Source organism: Vigna umbellata, chromosome 4 (assembly GCF_029865625.1).
Source record: "Vigna umbellata cultivar VRB3 chromosome 4, Vumbellata_1.0, whole genome shotgun sequence".
NCBI lineage: Eukaryota > Viridiplantae > Streptophyta > Magnoliopsida > Fabales > Fabaceae > Vigna > Vigna umbellata.
In genome coordinates this window covers 28268675-28287596 of record NC_142168.1, presented here as the reverse complement: position 1 = coordinate 28287596, position 18922 = coordinate 28268675, and the positions used below count along the sequence as shown (strand labels likewise).

Below are 18922 nucleotides of genomic sequence, written 5' to 3'. Positions count from 1 at the left end.
TTTGGTTTTTGTCCTGTTCAGAAAATGTGGATTGACGTAACACTGCATCACATTGATGTTGATATGTGTAGCAAATAAAGAATGACTCATATTGTAAGAAGCAGCCAACTCATACCAATAAAACCACGTGTAAACCATGTAGCATTTCACGTACCTAGGTGTCTCTCGACTAAGTTCTACTCTGAGTTTCCCCTTATAAGCACGATCACTCCACCTTTTTCATACATGCACCATAGTTTCTCACCTTCCAAATCTCCATTCTGCAAAGAGAAAAAACCCTTTTCAGAAAAACGTAATACAGTCTCAGCTGGCCAAGGATCTTTGATCTTGAAAGGCTAGGTGTGTGACAACCTTAGTTGGTAGTCCTAAGGAGTTGTGCAAGAGTGATCTTAATTTGCTGATGGCAACCCGCAGATATGTTTTTGGAAGGGCTGATGAGGCCACTCATCCTGACTCCATGAGGGCCACTTTGGCTGAATTTGCCTCCACTTTCATCTTTGTCTTTGCTGGAGAAGGCTCTGGCCTTGCTTTGGGTTTGTACATATTCTAAATCTTGGTTCATTCTTGGCATACAAATGTTTCTGAATTGTTTATTTTATGTTTACATGGGCTGACATTTCATGACATAACCTAATCTTCCTTAGCTGACACCTTTTCAGCTTAGCTAAAGGTGCTACTTAACCTTGGATTACCTTATACATGGATGCTAAGAATACACACACACATATATGTGTGCTGGTTTTTTATTGTGTGCTTGTGGAGGTGATTTGTGTGACTTCTCTTTGTTGCAGTTAAGATTTACCAGGATTCAGCTTTCTCAGCTGGTGAACTGTTAGCACTTGCACTTGCCCATGCATTTGCTCTATTTGCTGCTGTATCTGCTAGCATGCATGTATCAGGTGGCCATGTCAACCCAGCTGTGACATTCGGTGCTCTCGTTGGGGGGAGGATCTCTGTTGTTCGTGCAGTATACTACTGGGTTGCTCAACTTCTGGGTTCTATTGTGGCTGCTCTTGTGCTCAGGCTTGTCACTAATAACATGGTAAACTATTTTCTTTTACAAAATTATTTGTATATATCAACGATGATGTATATAACGATGTTACTGTAGATGTTTGTTGTAATGATATCTTCTAACTAGAAGATTGCAAAACTATGGCTTAACCTTAATAATTATTTATATATAAACTATATTTTGATTTGAAGTTTAAGGATTTTAAAAACTTGAGAAAAGTCAATAATCATGTAGGTTCAGCATAATCATTTGAATTTTATGAGCGACATGATAAAAATTGGATTTTTAACTGAAACTGATATGTTTGCGGTTGCTTGTTGTAGAGACCATCAGGGTTCCACATAGCACCAGGTGTTGGAGTAGGACACATGTTTATACTTGAGATTGTGATGACATTTGGGCTGATGTATACTGTATATGCTACTGCAATAGATCCCAAAAGGGGCGCTGTTAGCAATATCGCACCCTTGGCAATTGGGCTCATTGTTGGAGCAAACATCCTTGTTGGTGGGCCATTTGATGGAGCATGCATGAACCCTGCTCTGGCTTTTGGACCTTCCCTAGTGGGCTGGAGATGGCACCAGCACTGGATCTTCTGGGTGGGTCCATTGATTGGGGCAGCACTGGCAGCACTGGTGTATGAATATGCTGTGATCCCAATTGAACCTCCCCCACACCACCACCAGCCCTTGCCTTCTGAAGATTACTAAGTTGTTTCTACCAGTTGTTGCATTTGTGCATCAAAATGTGTTATCAGTTGCTTTTTGTCATCTAAATATAATGGTATGCTTGTGTTTTCCTGTGTTTTTTCAGCCAGCCTTCTACTTGAGTGGTTACTAGGCTTCTGCATGTGCATGTTTATTTTCTTGTTTTGGGGTCACAACTTCCAAAAACCCAGTTGAGTGTGTAGCTGTTGTATTTACACACTGAATAAAATGTGCGAAACCGTATGTTGTGTAGCGATGCTGCATCAGATTATATCACTCTTTCATGTAGATTACTATTACTCTAAAAGTAACTAACAGACATTTAAGTAGGGAATACTAATAAAAGGACTGCAAAAGATAACAGTGGAACCATTCAAGATTTTAGATTTGGCTTGTGTTACAGCAACTTTCACCTTGCAGAGGACTTATATATTGATTTAATCCAATAAAAACAATACAAAAGAGGAATATATAATCAACAAATATATCCAGCTTACTAAAGTCAGTAGTGAAGACTATACATCTATGGTTTCTGTTTGCTTATAAAATCTGGCGACCCAAGGGGCAAGTTGAGTATTATGAGGTGTCCTGGGGTTTGCAGAGTAATAATCAGACCAATAGCAAGGGCTGAGTCTATCAGCAAATTTGTTGTCAGCATAAAGGCAAAACGGTAGCCAATTTTCACCTCCATTCATTCTTCTCTTCCTTTCCCTTGGATAAGCTAAGGGTGCCTGAACATACCTGCAATTGTGTCAAAACCATTTAGCAACACAGCAAGTTTACTCATTTCCACTCCAACCAACAATTATAATTTAAAAATAATAGGCTAAAACACATTTTTGGTTCTTCCTCTCCTTCTCCTTTGATTTTCATTTTGATGTTTCTGTTATCTTGTTGATTAAATTCATCTTTCTTTCATCTTTTTGAAATATTTACTTTAACACAATTGAAACTTATAAGTTTAAGAGACTAAACCGCAAAAAAATAATGGACAGGTGGTATTTTAAACCAAAATACAACTACTAACAGAACACACCTGATACCATCAACAACAGCATCCCAGCAGAAGTGAGTATGACCGAACACATGACAAGAAGACGCATCCTTCTTTCCCTTAGCTCCATGTATGGATCTTATTCGATCCTCAAGAGAGTCTGAGCCAATTATCTTTGGAAGGTTGGGATAGAATAACATCCTCTTCTCGGGACAAAGTTCCTGCCTGTGAACGTGCAGCCATTACCACAATAAATCAATATACTCATCTTTAGAAGTAACACAATCACAAAAGTGTTATTGTTTAAGCAGCTCCTCAGGCACCAAGAGACGTGTATGATAAACTAATATCACGCATGTTTGTGTTTATGAGGAATTATGTAAAGAAAAGTCACAATTTGTACTTTGACATCATGCATTCAAGCATTATAGGCCACTTCTTATTAGTTTAGTTTTGGTGACCACAAGAGCCATGTAACTGAGTGGATTCTAGACTCATTTGGGAATTAGGAACGTAAGCACCATTACACTGACATAAACATCATCTACATAGCAATAAGGACAAAAAAACTTGCAATGCAGATAAAACAAGTGATGTGGCTAAGCAGAAGAACAGTTTTACGTAGTTGGCACTGACAACAACATAGCTACAAGCTTACATCTAAAAAATGAGCGAGGGAGACTAAAAGGGACTTTAGAGAAAATTACCAAGAGGGTTCTCACGGTGAATATCTGAGAATTGGTTTTTTAGCCGAATCCTATAGCGTCGAGTGATTCATGCAATAAATAAGGTTAATTGTTCTTACGGTAGTTGTTATTACCTACATCTTTTCACAAGTGTCAAATCATATATCTTCAGCACAGAATTGGAAGGTTACCTAGCACAACCTTGTGAGTTTTTAGGAATGAGCTATCCTTTACATAATGCAGGGCGAAATTAAACAAGAATAGATGGCTACGGTCAAGCAAAATATCAAATAATCGGTTCTATAGTGTGAGCTATCCTTTACATAATGCAGGGCAAAATATACAAAATTTCCAAGTCAATCATCTGAATTGTTCAACACAATAAGCAGTATCGTGTAACGAGATCATGTGTGATAAATCTATGAACACTAATCAATTTCTCCGGAAAACCTAAGTTCTATAGTGAAAAAAAAAATACTACAAAAGAGAATTAATTAAAGTTTTTCAGGTTGTCAATTAACCACCACAGTGCCACAACATAATCGGTTCCCAGAGATGATTAGGAAAGAACAGCAAAGGAGTAAAGGACTACTGCATCATTTTCGTAACATGATTAGATAGATTGTCAGACCATGTCAGTTCAAACAGCACATCATACATGCATAGAAACAAATGAGTAAACCAGACCAATAAAGCTGCAATTTAAATGATAGATTTAACCACCTGGGAACAAAATGGGAAAAGGTAATGATGTGATCACAGGTCATCTGAACGTCCTTTATTACTTCCATTTGTTTATCATTCATGGCATCAAAATATGAAGCGAGGGTCATATCACCACTTGAAAGGCCCTCTGGCCACTTGCACGCATAGAAGTCTTTACATGCCTAAGAAAAGGGTATAGATTGCCATCAATATCTATCATATTGGAAACTACTTGAAAGTTAGAACAAAACTATAGCAATAGACATATTTGAATACTAAAATGCTATTCAAGAAGAATCTTCCTACCATTATCTGAGCACCTAACTTTGCCCAAAAGCAGGCACAAGGAACTGTAAAAAATAATTTTTTATGTCCGGAGCTAAGTCGTGTATTAGAGTGACACTTTTAACACAGTTAGTTCTATTCATTTCATTAAGGCCAAATTGATGGTATCCCTAATAACCAAAAAAACCAACAGCATTATCTATATTTTTTTACAACTTACTACTTCCCCACTGTGAAGAACAACCTCCAAAAAATGTACTGAATGTCAACGAAGCACGGTCCATTTTAACATATGCTGAAATGTAAGTCTTGATTTTAAAGAATGGTAGCGGCAAGAATCAAACTCTCAAAAGCTAGATCTTTTAGGTGAAGGTTTAAAATTGATTTTACATCTCTAACAACTTTGCATGAAGCTTGCATCACGACAACCAACCTACATTATCTTGGATATATATCATCAATCTAGCGTAATACAGCCCTTACAAAACTGTTGAGAGATATCTTCCGGCTGCGATTCTCTGATTTAGTGCTTTATCTTACGAAAAGAGTGAATAGTGCATTGACTTGGGCAGCCTTTCCACACAATATCAAAAGCTGAGCTACTCGGTTTCTTCTTATCTTATCTACCACTAAAATCTTTGCCTTTACCATGGTCTATATCATGCTTGACTTTCTTCTTGGTTATCGTTTGCTCCTTGCTATTTTGCATTTTTTCTTAAAAAAAAGATATATAGATAATGTCAACCTTAAGAGTGACTCAGCATATTGTTTTATCAGGACTTGATTGGAAATTTCTAGATTCTACCAACTAGCTAATCTTGTTAATCTGATGACCTTAGCATGACTGATATATTTCAGCTCAATTGATTGGCTTAAGTGAAATTGTCCAACAAATATATAAACAATCCAAGAATTGAGACAGGTGATGTGAAATTTTCCAACATATTTACACAATAATTACCAAACCATCACAAGCATGGTATTTCAACACCAGGGAACAATTTCAGGGATCGTGATTATATTATATTTTGTACACTAGTAACACCATATCCATATACTTAAATCACATACATGTTTATCACACAAGACAGAAATTGGCCTCATCCATTATGCAGATAGTCCTTCTCAATCAAGCACTGTAGGAAATCAAGCGCATGATCAGACCATCAACTATTTTTTGCCAAATGGCTTACTAGGAGTTAAGGAGAATAGTCACCATCTCCAAAGACGGGATGCGAAAGCCTGTTATGTCCTTCTCTTTGTCAAAGCTCTGTCAAAGAAGCAGGTTGAGCATTCAAATAAATTGTCAGTAAGGAAAACATTGGATCCAGTCCGGCACATGGTATATAAGATTGAGGAGCTAAAAACTGTCACTATATAAGTAATCACCTCATGATACCAAGAGAACAAAGGAATGATTCCTATTTCATCTATAACCTTTGGGTTTGTCTCCACTCCAATTCTATTACATGCATCAAGCAATTTACTCAGCTTTTCAAGAGAATCAACCTGAAAAAAAAAATAGAAGGAACTGCGTCATACCAAAACTATTACAACAAAGATAGAAGGATTCAACACGTATAAACCCCCGAAATAATGTTCATGGAATAAATGGAATGACATTCCAAAACAAAGTAACAAATCCTGTCCCATTAATTGTTTTCATTTTGGTGTGGAAAGCTCAAAGGGAAACTACGATCGACCGACCCAGAGTAGAAAAACAAGTCACTAATCTAGAACTCATTCAGATATTTAGACCGCAGGAATGTTATGGTTCATTCTGTGATCAAGTATAGGGATAACAGTTCATTGTTTACACTAAAGCATGGCCAAAACCAAATTTAACAAAGAAGCTATAATTCATGATACATAATATTTAACAAAGTCAAACTAAAAGCATACTTTCAAATAATGGTTGGTTGCATAGCTAATTAAGTTGTCAAACAAACAAGTCCCTTTAGAATTGTGACACAGCTTTCTCCTGAAGCAAGTAACATGTGTCTATGGTGTCTCAAATCATAAGCATAGTCACGGACCATGAGAAAAAAAAATCACACATTCAAAGTAAATAATGTCACAAATAGCATCAAGAACCAAACATCCTTGCCTGACAACAAAAACCAGTCATTCAACCCAAAATTCTCAGTAGTTAGTCTGATAGAGGAATAGAATAATTTTCATCTGTAACAAATAGGAGTGTCAATCAAACATCACGTACAATGCACAAACGTGAACCTTGCAATCAAAACCTTACATAATTCTGTCCATCACGGCGGCACCAAAGATCATGGTTTCCAGGAACATAGAAGACATGTTTAAACCTCTCTTTCAAAAGAGACATTGTCAAAACAAACTTGGAATATGTCTCAGCTACATCACCGGCCACAAGAAGCACATCATTTCTGTGCTTCACATTAGACAAGCACTCTACCCACTTCAAATTCTCAGCATAGTCAGTGTGCAAGTCAGACACCACAAACACACTCACCCCCTCACTGTTACTGTTCCCCAAAACTGAAGGCACTATCTGAGGCCGTCCAAGGCCACCCCTTTTCATGTGTTTCCCATAACTGCACCTAACTCTCACTTGCTTGGAGAAATATGCAGTGTGGTGAGGATTGTGATAGAGGGTGAGACATGAAGGGTTAAACCTCACCAACATAGGCACAAGAAGCTGACAAAAAAAAAATGAAAAAAAGAAAAAACCCTTTGATATGATTAAGATCCAAATTCACCAGGGTAAACGAATGAAAAGGGATAGTAGTCAACTAGCTCAGAATAGAAAAATCAAGATCAAATTTGGAACACGAAAAAATACATAGGAAACATCGAACAAAATACCCCAAATCCAAAAGATCATGAGAAACTCACAAAAGGGTGGGAAAGCAATTTCATGATGAACTGACAGCCACGTGTAAGATGTGATTATTTAGGATATTTCTTACTTTCATTGTACTAGATTAATGTTGATTTACACTACTTTTTCTGGGAGGAATTCTTTAAAAGCTATCTTTTTTTTTTCTTATATTTGTTTAAAGTTGTTGTACAGGTTAAGTGTTATTACTAATTCATTTATTTAACTTTAACCGATTAATTAATCTTGATTCTTTAAAGAAAAAACATTTCATAGATTTTATTTTTTTTTGTTAGTTCATCTGTTAATTCTTATGATTCTCATTTTTAAAGATTAGGCATCTCTTCCTATGGAAACTTTCATGAGCAAAGATTAAAACTTTCTATATTTCTTATCAATCAATTCGGGAAATTCTCAAAATTTCTGCCTCTAGATAGAAATTTACAAAAGTCTTTAATTGTATTAAAATTAGTATCTTTTGCTTGTATTGTATCTGATTTCTTTCTATGAATCCAGAACAATGCATATTATATATATATATATATATATATATATGTATATATATGTATATATATGTATATATATGTATATATATGTATATATATGTATATATATGTATATATATGTATATATATGTATATATATGTATATATATGTATATATATATATGTATATATATGTATATATATATATGTATGTGTATGTATATATATATATGTATATGTATGTATATATATATATGTATGTGTATGTATATATATATATGTATGTGTATGTATATATATATATGTATGTGTATGTATATATATATATGTATGTGTATGTATATATATATATGTATGTGTATGTATATATATATATGTATGTGTATGTATATATATATATGTATGTGTATGTATATATATATATGTATGTGTATGTATATATATATATGTATGTGTATGTATATATATATATGTATGTGTATGTATATATATATATGTATGTGTATGTATATATATATATGTATGTGTATGTATATATATATATGTATGTGTATGTATATATATATATGTATGTGTATGTATATATATATATGTATGTGTATGTATATATATATATGTATGTGTATGTATATATATATATGTATGTGTATGTATATATATATATGTATGTGTATGTATATATATATATGTATGTGTATGTATATATATATATGTATGTGTATGTATATATATATATGTATGTGTATGTATATATATATATGTATGTGTATGTATATATATATATGTATGTGTATGTATATATATATATGTATGTGTATGTATATATATATATGTATGTGTATGTATATATATATATGTATGTGTATGTATATATATATATGTATGTGTATGTATATATATATATGTATGTGTATGTATATATATATATGTATGTGTATGTATATATATATATGTATGTGTATGTATATATATATATGTATGTGTATGTATATATATATATGTATGTGTATGTATATATATATATGTATGTGTATGTATATATATATATGTATGTGTATGTATATATATATATGTATGTGTATGTATATATATATATGTATGTGTATGTATATATATATATGTATGTGTATGTATATATATATATGTATGTGTATGTATATATATATGTATGTGTATGTATATATATATATGTATGTGTATGTATATATATATATGTATGTGTATGTATATATATATATGTATGTGTATGTATATATATATATGTATGTGTATGTATATATATATATGTATGTGTATGTATATATATATATGTATGTGTATGTATATATATATATGTATGTGTATGTATATATATATATGTATGTGTATGTATATATATATATGTATGTGTATGTATATATATATATGTATGTGTATGTATATATATATATGTATGTGTATGTATATATATATATGTATGTGTATGTATATATATATATGTATGTGTATGTATATATATATATGTATGTGTATGTATATATATATATGTATGTGTATGTATATATATATATGTATGTGTATGTATATATATATATGTATGTGTATGTATATATATATATGTATGTGTATGTATATATATATATGTATGTGTATGTATATATATATATGTATGTGTATGTATATATATATATATGTATGTGTATGTATATATATATATGTATGTGTATGTATATATATATATGTATGTGTATGTATATATATATATGTATGTGTATGTATATATATATATGTATGTGTATGTATATATATATATGTATGTGTATGTATATATATATATGTATGTGTATGTATATATATATATGTATGTGTATGTATATATATATATGTATGTGTATGTATATATATATATGTATGTGTATGTATATATATATATGTATGTGTATGTATATATATATATGTATGTGTATGTATATATATATATGTATGTGTATGTATATATATATATGTATGTGTATGTATATATATATATGTATGTGTATGTATATATATATATGTATGTGTATGTATATATATATATGTATGTGTATGTATATATATATATGTATGTGTATGTATATATATATATGTATGTGTATGTATATATATATATGTATGTGTATGTATATATATATATGTATGTGTATGTATATATATATATGTATGTGTATGTATATATATATATGTATGTGTATGTATATATATATATGTATGTGTATGTATATATATATATGTATGTGTATGTATATATATATATGTATGTGTATGTATATATATATATGTATGTGTATGTATATATATATATGTATGTGTATGTATATATATATATGTATGTGTATGTATATATATATATGTATGTGTATGTATATATATATATGTATGTGTATGTATATATATATATGTATGTGTATGTATATATATATATGTATGTGTATGTATATATATATATGTATGTGTATGTATATATATATATGTATGTGTATGTATATATATATATGTATATGTATATATATATATGTATATGTATATATATATATATATATATGGGTTTGCTAACGCGCGTACGCCTGTTTTTCAGTTGGTACATTTTAGCAATGTGTACCGGATTTTAGTAGACAAAAATATCCTTATATATTATGGATTCTAAGTTTTAAGGTTAAGGGTATTTTAATAATTTTCATTCTCAAAACTAAAAAAAAAACAAAAGAAACCCCCCAAACCCTTACTCACCTCTCTCATTCCTCTCAACCCTTTCTCTTTCCTCTTTCTCACTCCAATCTTTTCTCTGTCATCCCTCTCATTCCTCTCAATCCTTTCTCTTTCCTCTTTCTCACTCCAATCTTTTCTCTGTCATCCCTACTGTAGCTCCAATTGAAAAAATCAGAAACACTGTTAAACAATCTTACAAAAAAATGATTTTATAATGAGTTTTCATCTTATAATTTTTGTCTTATCTAATTTTATCCAATTTTCACAAGCATAAAGGAATTGGTAATTGACCTGGAAATAATTCAGAAATACTCGTTGTTAAACAATTTCTTACAAAAAATGATTTTATAATGAGTTTTTAGTTTATAATTTTTGTCTTATCTAATTTTATCTAATTTTCACAAGCATAATGACATCAAAGGAATTGGTAATTGGCCTGAAAAAAAATCAGAAACACTCAGTTGTTAAACAATTTCTTACAAAAAAATGACTTTATAATGAGTTTTCATTTTATAATTTTTGTCGTATATAATTTTATCTAATTTTCACAAGCATAATGACATCAGAAAGAATTGGTAATTGGCCTGTAGGGTTTTTTTAGAGATGATGATTCAACAAATACAGATGATGAAATTAGAGAGGTTAGTGAAGATGGTGAGATTGAAGAGATCTTGAATGAACCTTTGCCTTAAAGGTGAATATGTCAATGACTCAACTCTTTACAAAGGAAAATTTTTTAAAGGCATGTGTTTCTGATTTTTTTCAATTGGGGCTACAGTAGGGATGACAGAGAAAAGGTTGGAGTGAGAGAGATGAAAGAGAAAGGATTGAGAGGAATGAGAGAGGTGAGTAAGGGTTTGGGGGTTTCTTTTTTTTTTCTTAAGTTTTGAAAATGAAAATTATTAAAATACCCTTAACCTTAAAACTTGGAATCCATACTATATAAGGATATTTTTGTCTACTAAAATCTGGTACACATCGCGCATTAGCAAACCCCATATATATATATATATATATATATATATATATATATATATTGTTTTGGATGTGAAGGGCTGTGTTCGTCCAACGTCTTCACCTGCTCACGCTCCGTACATCGGATTCTCCGTATTCGCTCCTCAATTTTCTCTTCAGTCCGCGGGTGGGAGACCAGCGAAAGATTCTCCGATGCCAAAGTCAGTTGAGAGCTATGGCGTTTTTCTTAGACAATAATAAATGTGCAGTAAATGCAACCTATCTACCACTCACCCTGAATCTGTATTTATAGTTTTCGCTATGGGTTTGGGATTAGTGAAAAGTTAATCACGGCCCAAATCAGCCCAATAGCTTTTAAACCCCTACTTACCTTAAGCTAAGTTGATTAGTAACGCGGGCGACCGTCCTCGCGGGAATTATCCTCATGACCGGCCGCCCTTAACGGGTCCCCGGCCTGGGCGGCCGACTTTGGGCGAGTTGCTTTTTCCCCAAGTGTCAAGCGGTAAGGTTGCATGGTCATGGGCATATGGGCGTCTGGCCTACCATGCCCAACAGTAAGTAGAAGGGTAGTCTCCTGGGTCCCATACGGTGATGTGGGCGTCCGGTCCGTTTGATGGTCCAATGACGTTGGTGTCCGTCCCGTACGACACTCGGTCCCTGCTGGTATATATATATATATATATATATATATATATATATATATATATATATATATATATATATATATATATATATAATGTATTAAAAGGAGGTAACCTTTTGTAACCCTAAAGAGTAACCAAAGTTTAAAACTAAGAAAGGACCTAAACTTTACCTTCCCAACACACTCATACAATGCTTATAAAATCTATGAAGTTCTATATTTCACCATTCATTATAAAAAGTTAGCAAGAAATAAATATAAGTTGAGGTATGATTTCGAACTAAAATGAATGTAACTTTAAAGGTTTTCTTTTTATATCCAATAAATATTGAGTAAACTGATGGGGTTCAGGAAGTAAATGTGACTCAACAAGAATTTAAGGCTTTAATTTTTCACCAATAACATAATTTCTAATTGCACCTCTTTTTCTATATATATATAAATTTTTTTTATGTAATATATAATTATATCTTGAACAAGACTGTGTCCAATGGATGTAAAAAACCTTTTAATTTACTGTGCTCATGAAAACTTTTCGTTAGTAAATTATTTTATATTTTATGTGATTATAGAGTCTCTTACACTTTCGGATTTCCTAATGAGAATGTAATTATTATGCTATGTCTAACTTTTAAATTCTTTTTGTTCCACCAAATTATTTGAGTGTGTTTTTCTTTATTTTATGTTTAAGCTTTTTCTTTCCTTTTCAAAGCTATAACTTTTTTTTGTATGTATCAGATCAAATTTTACTCACAAAAATTAATTTGTCAACAAATTCAAATTTGTTGACGAATTTTAAAATTTAAATTATTGATGAATACGTCAATATAATTTTATTAGTAATGAATTTAATGATAAATTTTTTTGATAAATTTCATTAATAATTTGTGATTCTTATTAATGATGAATATTTTTATTGATAAAATAAATAATACGTTTTCCACCAAATTTAATGATTCTTTTTAGTATATTAAGAGGAGATAGGTGAGATGAATAATAGAATAAGGAGGAGAGGAAAAGAAAGAATGAGAAAAAAGGAGGAGAAAGATGAGGAATAACTAAAGGTAACAATAATGATAATGAAGTGTAAGAAGGTGGAGAAAAAGTTGAAAATGACAGTGAGATAATCACAATGAAGTAAGAAAAGGAAGGGAGGGTGAAAATGAGAGGACGAGAAAAGAAAAAGAAAAAAAAAGAAAAAATTAAAGATTTTATTGACAACTAAAATTCATTGGTAATTATTGATAAATTTGCGATTATTAATAATTACTAAAAAAATTTGTGATTGTTCAAATTTTTGTTATCTAACAAATTATCAACAAAAATTTTTGTTATTACCAACAAGTTATAACTATTAATATTATGTAATTTTCCTTAGTGCAATTTATTATTTATGAAAATATTTATTTTTTAATTAATTTATAAAATAGACATCTAAAATTATATAAAAGAGATATCTTACTTGTTTAAATAAAAAAATAAATAAAAAATTATATCTTTTCAAATATGGATATTATTTTGAGAATATATAAACACATTGATAACATATGATAAGTTGTATATGTTTTTAATAAATATATATGATAACTTGTGAATTTTCTACTATTGTGTACGGTAATTTTTCTTTATATATGAATTTATCCAACATATATCTAATGTTGTATAACAAGTCCCTTTAAAAAAATGTATAAATAAATATATTTTTTCAGAAAAGAAAATAAATAAAACCAACAATTTAAAAATCTAAAATTATATGCTGGTTATGTCTCTATATTAAAAAAGAAAAGGTTTAATGTCTCAATAGGTCCCTATTTTTGTTCAAAATTTGAAATAGGTCTCTTTATTTTTTGGCGTCTCAATTGGGTCCTTATTTTTGTTAATTTGATGCAAATAAATCTTTTCCGTCAATTTCATCAAACGGCGTTAATGAATGTGTGACGTGACCTTACACGTGTCAATACTATCCTCAGGCCACGTCACACATTCATTAACGCCGTTTGATGAAATTGACGGAAATGATTTATTTGCATCAAATTAACAAAGATAAGGATCCAATTGAGACGCCAAAAAATAAAGGGACCTATTCAAATTCTGAACAAAAATAGGGACCTATTGAGACATTAAACCAAAAGAAAACTATATTTAGAATATAACTTACTATATGGTTTTTTTAAGGTTTAAATACTTTTGATTATTATTTTCATTCACTTTGTTTAATGTAAGATTTTTTTTGTGTATTTAATATGGTGTCTATTTTGATATATTATGTTCAATTTAGTCATTTCTAATGATATCATCTCAATTGTAAAAGAAAGACTAATAATGTGTCTGTGTGTGATTTTTTTAATATTTTTTTAATTTGTTCATAATTTGAAAAAAGTTATCAAGTCAATATTGTGTCAATGATATGACAATGTTAGTATCACATGACAAGTCAATGTCAATTATGTATCAGTATCAATTTCTTATATTCAATTCAGTTAAATTTGGTTAATTTTGTTCAATTTAATCTCAACTTTTTTAATTTTATTCAATTCAGTTTCAATTTTTTTCCTCTACAAACTTAGACCAGATTTATTTATTTTTCTAAAATTCACATTTTATTAAATAATTATTTTTAAACTAACTCTAACTATATTATTGGAATATAATTTTTATATTTATGTTTAATCTTTTTACATGTAAAAAATAGGGTTAAATTAGATTTATAAATAACGAATAATTTTTATTCTATTTTAAAAATAACATAAAATTTTCCTTCTATTTTTAAAAATAAACTAGAATTTTCCTTATAATTTTAGAAATAAATTAAAATTTTACTTTTCATTTTAAAAATAATGAAGAATTTTTCTTACAATTTTTAAAATAATGAAGAAGTTACCTTTTAATTTTAGAAATAATAAAAAAATTTCTTTCTAATTTTAAAAGTAATGGAGAGTTTGCCTTCTAATTCAAAAGTAACGAAGAATTTTTCTTCTAATTTGTAAAATAATAAAGATTTTTTTTCTAATTCTAAAAATAATGAAAAAAATTTCCCTCTAACTCTAAAAATAAAGAAGAATTTTTCTTCTAATTTTAAAATTAATAAAGAATTGTTCTCTAATTTTAAATATAAACTAGAATTTTCTTTCTAATTTTAGAAATAAATTAGAATTTTCCTTACAATTTAAAAAAAAATAAAATTCCTTTCTAGTTTTAAAAATAATGAAGATTTATTCTTATAATTTTTAAAATAACGTAAAATTTTCCTTATAATTTTTAAAATAGTGAAGAGTAATACACTTTGACATTATATTGATAAAATAATGACTGTTTTAAAATTTAAAAATATCATGAAGTGACTCATGACACATACATTTAGATAACATTATCAAAAGTGACTAAATTAAAAGTAATTTACCAAAATAAATACTACATTAAATATAAATGAGTTTCGCATTAAATAAAGTCGAAAAAATAAAAGCATATTGAATTTTTTTTAGTTAATATAAAAAATTTGGAACGTTTCAATTTTTTTGTGTGTTGATATTAATTTTTTCTTTTTTCTTTTTTAAAACAAATTTAATACTTCTATCGAATTATACTTTTAGGAAACTATAATAAAATCTATAAAAATGGTAAAGTTTAATTTTTTATTTTCATAATCGAAAGAAATATTTAAATAGTTATAAAAAGTTAAGTTTAACTTTTGTATTTTCATTATCAAAAGAATATATTTTAATAGTTAAGTTTAATTCTTCCACCTTAGTAAAGTTAACCATATTTTGTTAGTTTATTAATTATTGTCTTCAGCTAAATTGAAAAACCTCATTGCTAATTTAATTAGAAAAACTTACCTATCGTATTTCTTTTGTTAAATTAAAATTTATATACCAAACTTACCGAAAAACAGTAAGTAAAAAAGGGAATGTAGCAATTGTATTAGTAATTATTGGAAAGTCAAGTCAAACAACTTTAATAGCTTACTGGTTTTCAGTTTAGACAGTTTTATTGTTTTCTGATATACTATTTTCTCATACACTTTGTATATAAACATTGCGTTACACTTCAGTTCAATAACAGACTCTCTATTCTTCATTTTTCTCTTCCAAATTCTCCAACAGAATTGGTATCCAGAGCGTAGGTTACGAAGAAACCTGAGGCGTACTTTAAGAAGACCAAGAACACAATGCAGTTTTTTTTTGGATCTTGAAGCAAGAAGAATGGCAGGGAGTGATCTTTCCATAACAAACCTTCCGATACTCACATAAAAGAATTGGACGAGATGGAGCACACAGATGAGGGTGCTGTTCAAGTTTCAAGACGTAAGTGATGTTATTGAAGGTGATGACCGAGAGATTGGTCTTGGTGCAACGATTGACCAGAAAGTCGCGTTCAAGAAGAAGGATAACAAGGCCCTTTTCATCATTCACCAGTGCGTTGATGACACCCATTTTGAGAAGATTCAGAATGCTAGTACTGCTAAAGAAGCCTGGAGCATTCTAGTACGTTGTCACACAGGAGGGGAGAAGATCAAGAAGGTGAAGCTTCAAACCCTCAGAAGGCAGTATGAGTTACTGCAGATGGAAGACAGCGATAGGGTTGGTGAATATTTCAACAAAATACTCACCATTACGAATCAGATGAAAGGATGCGGGGAAGTCGTCAATGATACCATGATCATTGAGAAGATCATGAGATCACTACCAAGGAAGTTCGACTATATAGTAGTCGCGATAGAAGAATCGAAGGATCTTTCGATGATGAAAGTCGAAGAGCTCCAAAGCTCGCTGGAAGCCCATGAAATGAGATTGATGGACAGAAACCTAGTCAAGAACGAAGAACAGGCCTTGAAAGTGCACCACTCTAAGCATGATGAGAAGAAGAAGTGGAAAGGAAAACGATCAAAAGGGAATTGGAAATCTGATAAGGACAAGGCTGATCATGGGTCTGCATCAGTGGAGAAAGATGGGAAGCCAGAGAAGAGCCATTATTCAAGGAAGGATAAAAGAAACATCAAATGCTTCAACTGCAACAAGTATGGACACTTTGCGTCTGAGTGTCACGCGGAAGAAGGAAAACAAAAGCGACATCAAGGCACAGAAGCGCATATCGCTCAAGAGGATTCAGACTTTGAACCTCTAACCTTGATGGTGACCACTTTAGGAAAAGGCTCAAGCTCTCATGCTAACATGTGGTATCTGGACTCCGGGTGTTCGAACCACATGACGTGTCATCAAGATTGGCTGATCAACTTTAATGCCACGAAGAAGAGTAAAGTCAAGTTTGCTGACGACAGTACTCTGAGAGTGGAGGGCATTGGAGATGTAGTGATACGGAGAAAGAATGGTTCGCATGCAATGGTCACGGGTGTGCTTCTTGTTCCAGATATGAGATGCAATCTGCTAAGTGTAGGACAATTGATCCAACGAGGATTTAAGGTGGTGATGGAAGACAATAAGATTGAGCTATTCGATAGCGACAAAAATCTGATCTTGAGAAGCAAGATTTCCAATAACAGAACCTTTCAGGTTAGCCTGGAAGCAGTGGAAAACTTTGACTGCATGACTTCAATAAAGGTCAATGAAGAAAGTTGGCTGTGACACTTGCGATATGGCCATCTGAACTTCAAAAGCTTACAGCAGCTCAGCGCAAAGGAGATGGTTTATGGCCTGCCCAAGATTGCATTACCAGGAAAGGAATGTGAAACATGTATTGCTGGAAACAGACAAGGAAGCCTTTCAAAGCTGAGTTGGGTAAGAGGGCAAAGGCTTGCCTAGGAGTTGTACATTCGGACATTTGTGGTCCAATTGAAGTACCTACAGTTGCTGGAAACAGGTACTTCATCTCGTTCATCGATGAATTCAGCAGAATGACTTGGGTATATTTGATTAAGGCGAAAAGTGATGCACTGGAAACCTTCATTCGTTTCCAGACACTTGCTGAAAGGGAAAGCGGACAACTGCTAAAGATATTAAGGACAGACGGAGGAGGAGAGTACACGTCTGATGCCTTCAAGAGCCACTGTTAGTTGAGTGGGATTACACACGAGATCACCGCCCATACACTCCTCAGCATAATGGGCTTGCGGAGAGGAGGAATCGAACAATCTTTAACATGGCGAGAAGCATGTTGAAGGAGAAAGCACTACCACGGAAGTTATGGGGCGAGGCAGTATCCACAGTTGTCCACCTGCTCAACAGGTGTCCTACGAAGAAATTAGAGGGTAAAGTGCCACTTGAGGCGTGGAGCGGTGAGAGACCGACAGTTGGTAATCTGAAGGTGTTCGGCTCACTCGCATACATGCACGTCCCAGATCAGAAGAGATCTAAGTTGGAGGATAAGAGCAGAGTAATGTTGTTCATCGGGTATCATCCCACTGGCGCGTATAAACTCTTCGATCCAATTGAAGAGAAAGTCACTTTGAGCAGAGATGTAGTGATTATGGAAGACAAATGCTGGGACTGGAATCAGAAGCATATCAGCTTGATGAAAACCAGAATGGCGGAAGATGAGGATAACCTAATCACAGCAGAGTCAACAACGATGTCAGAAAACAGGCAGCGAGTTCAGTGTGATGAATCTGATAGACCAAGGAGGCAGCGAGTGCAACCGCAGAGGTTCGGTGACTGTAAGGTCTATTCAGATGCGCAGATAGGTGATGAAGGTGATTTGGTGCACATGGCTCTGTTGGCTGGAGCAGAACCCATAGACGAAATCGAGGCGTTAAAGGAACCTGTGTGGCGAAATGCTATGAGAGAAGAAATAGAATCCATCGAGAAGAATGGAACCTGGCAGCTTGTTGACCTTCCTTCTGAGAAGAAGAGCATCGGAGTGAAATGGGTGTCGCAAGCTGAGGCCTGATGGATC

At 31.8% G+C, this 18922-nt stretch overlaps 3 protein-coding genes across 3 annotated transcripts; 2 read left to right on the top strand and 1 right to left on the bottom strand.

Annotated features, from left to right (window-relative positions):
- The first annotated feature begins 218 nt into the window (after positions 1-218).
- Positions 219-1976, top strand: LOC124821613 (putative aquaporin TIP-type alpha). The gene is made up of 3 exons (XM_047293527.2): positions 219-533; positions 792-1042; positions 1339-1976. The coding sequence occupies exons 1-3, from the start codon at positions 401-403 to the stop codon at positions 1723-1725; spliced, it is 771 nt and encodes a 256-aa protein (XP_047149483.1). The 5' UTR covers positions 219-400; the 3' UTR covers positions 1726-1976.
- Positions 1977-2080: 104 nt separating this feature from the next.
- On the bottom strand, positions 2081-7299 carry LOC124821612 (uncharacterized). The gene is made up of 6 exons (XM_047293526.2): positions 6647-7299; positions 5782-5901; positions 5609-5662; positions 4126-4289; positions 2759-2941; positions 2081-2463 (listed from the first exon to the last, which is right to left on the bottom strand). Exons 1-6 carry the CDS (start codon positions 7052-7054, stop codon positions 2238-2240), a joined length of 1155 nt encoding a protein of 384 aa, XP_047149482.2. The 5' UTR covers positions 7055-7299; the 3' UTR covers positions 2081-2237.
- Positions 7300-16350: 9051 nt separating this feature from the next.
- Positions 16351-17655, top strand: LOC148199773 (uncharacterized). The gene has a single exon (XM_088112778.1). It carries the CDS (start codon positions 16351-16353, stop codon positions 17653-17655), a length of 1305 nt encoding a protein of 434 aa, XP_087968904.1.
- Positions 17656-18922: the final 1267 nt, after the last annotated feature.